The following is a 10,377-nucleotide window of genomic DNA, read 5'->3' on the forward strand; positions in this document are numbered from 1 at the left end:
GGGGCTTTTTGATTGTTTTTTTTTTTTTTTTTTTTTGGTTGGCGGGCGGTTGATATGATTAGGCACAAAGCAACGCAACTGTTTTGTTTTATTTTGTGTCGTTTATCGTTCCGTGATGCAAAGCGCTATTCCACCTTGTGCGTCACACTCGAATATGATGGCCTTCCGCTTTCAGCGCTAACCCAAATTAGTCTGGTTTAGTGGGTCCCGGTTGGTGGGGAATAGTTACGGGCCTTAAAAATGATCCAGTCCAACACATCAAAATTTGGGCTTTAAATGCAACAGGTTTAAATTGACATATGTGAGGCGATGTTATCACACTATCTTTAAGATATTAAAATATAGTTTTAGGATACCGGGTCTTCAATCACGATACTAGTATCTAACTACCTGTTGGTACCTGATTACAAAATTAGTCTCCAAGCGAGATATCCGGCGGTATCCGACCGACAACTGTCAGTATTCAATAGTCACGAACAGCTACCAACCACCGATGCCAATCGAGTCACTAGTATTTGGTCAATATACCAATTGGTATCCGCAAAGATACTGGCTATCCATCGGTAACCACCAAGTCACAGGCCGGTAACTACCAAAATTGTCCGGAATCCACCGTTATCGGCAGCCGGCAACCGGGAAACCAAATCACAGAAAACAAAAAATCAACGATATCTCATCCGATAATTGATAGTATCTCAGCCAATAACTGACGGTATCTCTACTGGTAATCGCCATGATTGAGGCAACAGCCGTCTCCGTCACCAGAGCACCTAAAAAATACAAGTAAAAACACAAAAATACAATGAAAAGATCCACAACCACAATAACAACAATCTGGAAAAAGATTACAACAAAAATCCACAACCGGTTAAAGAGAGAGAAAAAATAAAAAAGAAAAGAAAGTTCGGCCATCAATCTCCCTGGATAGGGGAGATCTTTCTAGTGACGAGGACGAACCAATGGAGATCTCCACACGTTCTCTCCTTTAACGACTTCAATCTCACCGGAGCTTTTTGCTTCTCCTCAAGGACACCATTTCGCCGTGCCTTGCGCAACCGTACAACGCCGAAACAAGAAGTCACCACAAATAAAAAGATTTGCAATGGAGGAGCTTCACCGCGACGAATAGAAAATATGCCACCGTGGTTTAGATTTACGATGGACTCCGTGGAGTCTCTACACATTAATCCTCACCACCGCACGGAGTTCTGCGTGGTTCCATTGTCGCCATCGAGTGGAGAGCATCTTGATTTGTTGTTGTAGATCGGAGATCTCTGGTGGAGTGCTGGTCAGCGAGGTGGGCAGAAGAGAGAGAGAAGGGAATGGCTGAGAAAGGAGGAAAAGAGGTAAAGACGAACAACCCTAATTTAGAGGTATTTTAGGCTCCGTTCATTTTGCTGATTCGAGTTTAGAATTCGAGTTTTATTACAGTTAAAAGCTCTCACAAACAATCACATCTAACTTTTTTATTACAGTAAAAAGTTATCATATAAAATTACATCTCAACTCGAATTAAAAACTCGAATCAGCGAACTAAACGGATCCCTAATCTACACAGAATTCTTTTTTTGGCAAAAATTGCAGGAGTTTTCCTGCCACCGGCAAAAGTCGATCCAAACTATAAAACTTTGGCAGCCCTCCCAAATATCTCTCAAAATTTGGAATGTTAAAAAAAAAAAGAAAACGAGGAAAATACTCTTTTAAAGTAAATTGATCTAAATTTTTATCATTATTCTTTGATAATATCCTCTTTAGTTAAATAATTAATAAAAATAAGGGGTAAATATATGCACTGTAAGGCTAAATTCAACAATTGTTTATACAAAAAATGCCACTTAAAAAATACCATCTTTACATCTACCACCTAATGATATACATTTAACATCTGTACCACTCAACAAAGATGCCAACATCTTCGGCTCCAATTTTTAGATAGTATTTTAATAGAATATCAATTTCTGAATCATCAAAGATAAAGAGAGATTAAATGAAATAAATGTAAAGTTATTAAATTTTAATATCATATTACATAATTTTCTCTTATTTTCTTGAAACTAGTTCAGTCCAAATCTAATTTTCTCCTTGTAAAATTTCAGGAGATTTTGAAATATTTTAGACATATCAAAATTACAGAAGAGTTATTATAATGATTTTTTATTTTTGCTATTTGTATTTTCTTTTTTTTTCTCCGTTTCAACATGGCTAGGTAAGTTATACTACAAAGAACTTGAGGAATTCCGCATGAATAAGGAATCTTATCGTTCAATTCGTCGATTTGAGTTTTTAATTCGAGATAAGATGTGATTTTATGTGAGAACTTTTAACTGTAGTAGAAAAAATTAAATATGACTTTTTGTGAGAGTTTTTAACTATAACAAAATTGAAATCGGTAAAATGAACGAGATTGCATTTCTATCACTTCAAAATCAAATAACAAATGAAAAAAAATAGAAACGCAAGAACTTGAGGTCGAGGAATTCCACATGGATCAGGCATATTATGATTTTTGCAACTCCAATTACGGGGTTTGCATTTTCACATCAAAATCAATAACAAATGAAAAAAAAAAAAAAATAGCAAACACTAATTAGTTGTAGCCCAAATCCTAACTCACATGGAATTTATGGCTTGTCTCTGATATTCTCAAAAGGATACTATTCGTACTTCATATTTTTTCTTTCTTTTTTTTTTTTATATAAAGAAAGTCTAGAAGGGAGCCTAATGTTTCCTTAATCTAAGATCGCATTCTCTTAATAGAGTTGATAACAAGGGCCCAATGTCCAATTTTATAAATTTTCCACTAATTAGAAGGCAAAATTTATCATCTATTAAAAGCTCAATCTTATATTTACAATCTAATTGTCACAACGGTCGAATCTACCAAGCCCCATTAATAGAAACACATTTCATTTTTCACTAATATATATATATATATATATATTTATATTAGTTATGTTTGCTTTTGTTGCAAGCTCATACCAATAAGCTGATATTTGATTGAACGCGAAGTGCCTCCAGTTACCAATATTAGTTTTTCAGCGGAATGAGTTCATATGTCCTATTTTTCTGTTTCCTTATGTGTCATCCTAATAATAACATACCACCTTATGACTTTTTAATTGACGTGATAAGAATATTTTAATTGACGTAACATTTTAATTGAAGTATCATAATATTATTAAAGGGACATAAAATGAGATAAGAATAAAAGAACACATGAGTTTGTTCTTTTTTGGCAGGCCCTAACAATCAAGAAAACGTGATGCTAAAAATAAAATAAAATAAAATAAAATCCCCTAAGAAAAAAAAAAGAAAGCAAAGCAAACGTTTGGAAATTTACAAAGCATAGAACATGAACTCTTGAATCAGTTTGGCATATATATATATTTAAAAAATCACATTATAAGTACTGTAGCCGTATTTACAATTTTTACTCGAAAAAAATAATCCGATGGTAACACATTCTCTTTTAAATTAGTGTGACGTACATATATAACCACGTAATTCACCCGAAAAAATGTGTAATGGGATTTTACAATTTTTACTCCCAAATCACTTGAGAGCAATATAGGTATAACAATATAACAAAACAAAACAAAAGTCGTATAATCACCTAGAAGTTAAAAAATCTCATATTAACTCAACCATACTTCTCTTTAACAATATTCTGATCATTCTTGTAATGTACTGACGAAACCGAGCCCTCAAGCTCATCACGGAGCTTCGTCTTTCTGAAGCGCATTTTCAAGAAGAGCAAAAGAATGACTCCGTTGAGCACAGAGTTGCAGATCCAAGCCCCGATCCCATTGCACCCACCTTTGAGAATCAAATGCAGATGAAGAACTCCCAAATGGCAAACCAAGTTGAAGCAGAGCAACAACTTCTGGCAGTTCACCACGAACACCGGGCCGACGGCGGGCAATCCGATCTCGGTCCAGAAACGGTACGCGTAGACCGCCGAGTAGATGAGGGTCGTGATGAGAATGGCGAGGACTTGAAAGGATTGGGAGAATTCGAGCCAGAGAAAGGAGGTGACGATGAGGATCGAGTGGTTGAAGAGACGGAGCCGGCTGAGGCGGCGGCGGCGGAGGACCGAAAAGAAGGTGCGGAGGAGGTGGAGGAAGCGGGAGAGGTAGAAGACGTACGACCAGAAGAAGACGCGCCCCGTGGGGCGCGTGCCGAGGGGGAAGCAGAGGAGCCACTGGACGGGGTTGGTCCTCGAGCGCCGCCACAGCCACCGCGTGTCGCGGATCTCGGAGGCGGCGGAGAGGAGCGTGCCAAGGAAGATGACGGCGGAGATCAGGCACATCGCGAGGCTGTGGACTGCAGGGATTGGGCCGAGAGGGATTGGCCGGAGTCTCCGGCGGCGGAGGAGGTGGAGGGGGAGGGTGTTGAGGAGGAAGTGTAGGGTTGTGGCGGCGGCAATGTAGATGGTGATTGCTCCGACGAGGAATGACCACGTGGAGCCATATGATTGGGTGGGGCTCCACCTGAAGGCCACGATTTCTGGATGCTCCGATAGCCAGTACTTGATCTTCTGCATTGTGTCTGTTGGTAGTTTGTTGTCGTATAACAATTTTTCAACGGCCGCTTGGTCTGATTAAAAATGATAAGAATGTGGATTTTTTTGCAGAAATGTGATGGCATGTACTTTTGGAATTAATGCGGGATTATTATTATGACTATTCTTTTAAGACGAGAGCCTTGAACTTTCCTTAGTCTAGAAGGATGTGAAGAAGCAGCGAGAGTTCAGACAGAGAGGTAAGACCAGTTCAATTTGCATGTGACGAAGATGAGAATGTCGAACCAATGGAAAGTCAAAGGATTATAAAGGGGCCAATAAAAAGAAGTAAAATTGACGTGTGGTGTGTGGGACTTCCGTTCCATTGGAGACTCAAGACTTTTCTTACCAAGTATTAAGTAAATTCTTCTAGAAGCAATTTTTTATTTTCTTAAAAACTACTTCTTCTACAAGCAAATTGCCAAAGGTCGGCTGCGGACCTAAGTTTTTTTATTATTATTGTTTTTTTCGATCTTCGTTTTTGAGATTTTATTCAAGATACATATCTTGACAATTTGAAAGCAAGTTCAAGCTTGTAAACCAATAGGAAATGAATTCAGAAATCTTTTGAGTTTATGCTCCAACATTCCAAAATATTAAATACGTAATAACTGAATCATCTAGCATTAATTAGTAGGGTCTTAAAAATTTTTCGTTTGTAATTTGATAACTTTTTTAAGTTTTTTTGACTAATGTATATATGTGCGTGTCGTGTTACATATATCTATTTTTTTTGCAAATTTTGGCATCGCTGATTGCATCTAGAAAATGATAATTGACCGTGTGCATAAATAAAATCACAGTCTGACTTGTAATTACATATAAAAGCTCTCTCATTCGTCACAAATGAAGTTACATTATTGGGGAATTGTTCGTCATGGATGCTCAATTGCAATAGTTAGGAATTCATATAGGACATGAATGACAACGTACATTTTATTTATTTTTATTGTCGTAGAAGTGCGTCGTATTCGATATCATCCTCAGCAAAATAGAGGGAAGAAAATGGTGCCTGTCCTATGTTTGACTTGAGGGTGTCTTTATTTATTTATTTATTTTTATTTTATTTCTCGTCTCTTCTTCCTTTCCAGATGATAATGATTCTAGAAATTTTGTTTGTTCAGATGCTTCCTAAAAAAAATGACGTAAATCTAAGAACGATAAAAAAAAAAGAACAATAAACATTATAAGCTAGTTACCTTCATCAAAATAAACAAAAACATCACTAAAACAAAGTAGGCTTTTATTGTATCGTGAACTTTTTAAATTTGACAATTTAATTTATATTTTTCTCTAACAATTGTCCTCTTTAATTTAAAAATCTTTACAATTAAAGACTAATAGAAACGGCGTCTGTTTTTTTAAAAATTTTGATCATATGATGTACACGTGAGCAATTAAAGACTAATAGAAACGGCTTCTGTTTTTTTAAAAATTTTGATCATATGATGTACACGTGAGCATCTATTAAAAATAAAAGATCATTTCTTTTTTGAGTTCGAAATCTTTACAGTTGTCTTGGAGATTGCGCAATGACTGGAGCAGTTTTTTTTTTTTTTTTTTGTCCAAGAGCATGGATTTTCATTTTTCTTACGTGTTTCACGAAGCTAACATGTGTGCTGATAAGCTTGCTAATCTTGGAATCATTAATTGTAATAAGATATGGTGTTCTCATTATCCTTATTCTTTAGAATTTTATGTGTACAGGACTTGTGTTGGTTTTTCTTTTTATAGATTCACTTGATTTTTATAGTCGTTGTAATATGTATTTTCTCCTCTTTAATAATATGAGCATCAATTGAAGACGTTTAGGAACGAGAATAGATAAAAACAACAATGAAGTAAAACGACCAGAATGCCAAAAAAGAAGAGAGAGAAAAAAAAAACAATAATGAAGTAAATGACACAAACTAAAATAAAACAACAATAACTAAAATAAGACATCAACTCAAAATCAACATAACATGGGAACAAAAATACATTCGAAAGTAAGAGCGGAAAAACACAACAGTATTGTAAGAAACTACATTAGTTTAAAAGAAGACGTATGGACCTAAACAAACAAAAATAAAGCATTTTAAGGCTTGTTTGGTTCAATAACTCAAACTTTACAGATTTGAACATTTTTCATTAAAACTGTAAAATTTGAATTATAATAATTTAAACTGTGATCTGAACTGTTATTTAAATATGTAAATAAATTATAATTTGAATTGAGAATAAAATCCGAACAGTATTCGGACAAAGTGTTAAAAATTGTCATTAAAGTTTTGTAACAAATCTTATAAGATCTTATTTTAAATGACATTAAAAAATATACAATATGGGTGAGGATTTGTTCTTCTTTTCATTATAAACACATTAAAAAAAATATCTCAATTGGAATTAAAAAATATACAATATGGGTGAGGATTTGTTCTTCTTTTCATTATAAACACATTAAAAAAAATATCTCAATTGGAATTAAAATAAAGAAGTTATGATATTTTTAATATTGAAATTTAAGAGAGAGAAAAGGTAAAATCTTGAACTATTAGATTGTTGACAACAATTAATATTATTAGAATTTAGGAGGAGGTGAATTCTAAAATTAACAATTTGAGTTGTACTTAAACTATTGTTAATAGTTTGAATTATTTTTGAATTTTTCACTCCTAAACACCAATTTAAATTCTAAACTAAAATTTAAATTTTAAACAACAGTTGTCGAAATTCGTGTCAATAGGTCAATAGGTAACATATAAGTTTTCATTGATTAACTCGCAATTTTTTTTAAAGCGTTAAATTAAGGTACCATTGAAAATATATCTTTCAGCACATAAAGGGAAAAAAAGGTAATTTAAATGGAAGAAACATGAAACTATATTTAACTCAAATTAAGTTTGAAAAAAAAATAAAATAAGCAATATAATATTAAAATATATTAATGTACTTTTAATCTCAATATCCTCAATATCAAATTAAAAAAAAAAAAAAAAAGAGAAAGCATATCTTTTTCCTTTGTCTTTGGCGGATGGCCTCGATTATACCAAGTTTAGAGAAGTAGAAAGCATGCTGCAAATATATATATATATAGATATATATATTTATTTTATTTTATTTTTTTTCCCGTTTTGTAGATGGAATAGCAAGGGACGTCCACAGCGGAGAAATAATTATACTTTAGAAATAAAAATAACAATTTAAAGTTAATTAATTAAAGAAAGAAATTGGGTAGAACAGTTATTAGTGTATTTTACTCACCAATCAATGCAATACACATTAAGAAAGCATATATTTTTTTTTTTCCATTTTGTAGATGGAATAGCAAGGGATGCCCACAAAGCGGTGAAAATTGTAATAATTATATTTTAGGAAAAAAAAATAATTTAAAGTTAATTAATTAAAAAAAGAAATTGAGTAGAATAGTTATCGATGTATTTTATCCAACAATCAATACAATACACATCAGAAAAGAGAAATATAAGAGTTAAAAAGTTGACATAGACAGTGTTTAAATAATATATTTTTATTAGACGGGTGTATTAAATAAATAAAATGACGTAGTACATCCGATCTACTGAATAATTCCTCTAAAAATACAACAATAATTTATAAAGACGTATCAATTCTCAAAATGAAATACAAAATCAACCGATAAAACTTTATAACCTAAAACGGACAGAACATCAAACAATGAGGATTAATCTCATATATAGTCTTCAAGTTTATCCTTAATCCTATTTTAGTATTTGACTTTTAAAACGTCACACGGTTGGTTCCTGAGGTTTTACTTTGTTACAATTTATGTTATTTTGTTAATTAAGTGTTAAATATTTAACGGAATCTATTTAAATTTGATACCAAAATTAAAAATAGTTAAAATTTAAAGACTATCTATAGAAATTAACATTTGTTTTCTGTAATGTTTTAGTCCCATAACTTTAGATGATTTTAATTTTAGTCCATAATTTTTATAGATTCTGTTAAATATTTAGCACTTAATTAACAAAAAGACTGAAATTGAAACAAAGTAAAATTACAGAGATCAATCGTGTGACATCTTAAAAATAAAAAATTAAAGTGAGATTGAGGATAAAGATAAGAGACCATTTGTAGATTAGCCCAAACAACAATGACGTAAAAAACTACAACAGTTATAAACAACAATAACCTCAATGGGACATTAATATGAGAATGTCGACAACATAAGGATGAAAGGAAGAAGGACTAAAGAAACGAAAATGACATAAAGATACGACATAAAAATGACGTTAATTTAAAACGACCAAACAACAAAACGACAAGGAGATTATAAATTTTTTTTTTTATAAAAAAAAACAATACTAACTGAGATTTGATATGAACTTTAAAACGATGAACCTGTGAGCATTTCATATAATTAATGTGTTAATTGCAAGTTTAATATTTGAGTGTAAAAAATATTCTCTAATACAATGATATTTATTGTGTCAATTTTTCATATGATATACTTTGTGATAAATTTCTCATTAAACATACGGAAAATTTAGTACTTAATTACTATTAGTTAAAATGTTCACTTTTTTATGTAATCATTACAAGTCTTACATTTTATAATTATTTTAAAAATAAAAATGTACTTTTACAACTTTTAAAGCTTAATAGTTATAGAAAAAAGTAAATTTAACATTTTAAATAGCACTATGCATGAAAATAAAAATAAAAATAACATATCGTATCACACTTTTTAATACTAAATATACTATTGATATTAATATTTTCATTAAATTGTAAATAAATGATAATAGAGGAAGATAATAGTAACCTCAAGTCATAATTGATGTTAATATTAAAACAAGGTACTTCAGGACGACATATGTCTATCAACAAATAAACGATAAGGGCTTAAAATAATCAAATGGCTAAAAATGCGTCATACAAAAAGCGGCAAACTTAAAGGGACGTTGGGTTAGATGATTTATATTATGATTTGAATTATGATTTATGGTTTGTTATATTATTTTTTATCATAAAAAAATACACGTAAATCAAAAATAGTTTTAATCTCATGATTTTAATCCATGAACCAAACGTAGAAAACAACGCTATCTTTGTTGGGAATGGTATCCTAGAAGCATAAGATGTAATATGATATTTATTATTTATTTAATAAAAGAGTTTATTCATTATTTTATGTGCATATATTTATGAATATTTTATGAATATCAATGAAAATTCCATGATTATTTATGTAACCTTAAACATTGTATATAAGTGTTATATACGAGAGGATAATGTTTAAGGATAATAATCAAAAAGCAATGTTCATAATGAATTTAATTAAAGTTCAGAATCTTTAATTAAAACATTATTAATACATGTCATTCCCATTTATAATGGAACGGTGTTATCCGCACTGTTAATATGGTGAGATATTGAATGAGTGTATTTTGCATAATGAGATTATGTGGAACAAGGACACAGACACAATATGAATTTCTAATAATTCCGTTAAGTATAGAAATTCTAATTGAGTCTACCGATGGTCATATATAGGATGATCTTAATCCTGAGTTCTTAACAGACTCCTATTTTATGGATTTGTGTCTTTTGATTGACTCGGTACGGATTCTGAGATCATGAATCCTATTCCTTGTATTTTGGAGACATGATGAAGTAGGTAGCCGCGAATGTTATTACACGAGATGGAATCCATTCCTTCTTAAGAAAGAAGTAGATAAATAATTCTCTTGAGGGTTGATTCGGTACTTGGACCAGTAGGAGCTCCGATTTATGAATGTGTTTTATGAATCACTGTCCATTAGAGAATCAATGGTACTCAAGGATAAATAAGT

The 10,377-nt window shown here is 31.9% G+C and overlaps 2 protein-coding genes across 2 annotated transcripts in view; both read right to left on the bottom strand.

Annotated features, from left to right (window-relative positions):
• Positions 1–928, bottom strand: part of LOC21404082 (probable 1-acyl-sn-glycerol-3-phosphate acyltransferase 4) — a 3,790-nt gene extending 2,862 nt beyond the window's left edge. Inside the window, exon 1 of the mRNA XM_024171994.1 lies at positions 401–928. The gene's annotated coding sequence lies outside the window, so the exon portion shown is untranslated. The remainder of the gene's footprint in view (positions 1–400) is intronic.
• Positions 929–3,348: 2,420 nt separating this feature from the next.
• LOC21404083 (elongation of fatty acids protein 3-like) lies at positions 3,349–4,791 on the bottom strand. Its single transcript, XM_010107741.2, has one exon. The coding sequence runs from the start codon at positions 4,541–4,543 to the stop codon at positions 3,641–3,643; it is 903 nt and encodes a 300-aa protein (XP_010106043.1). The 5' UTR covers positions 4,544–4,791; the 3' UTR covers positions 3,349–3,640.
• Positions 4,792–10,377: the final 5,586 nt, after the last annotated feature.

Source organism: Morus notabilis, unplaced genomic scaffold, assembly GCF_000414095.1.
Source record: "Morus notabilis unplaced genomic scaffold, ASM41409v2 Scaffold630, whole genome shotgun sequence".
Taxonomy (NCBI): domain Eukaryota; kingdom Viridiplantae; phylum Streptophyta; class Magnoliopsida; order Rosales; family Moraceae; genus Morus; species Morus notabilis.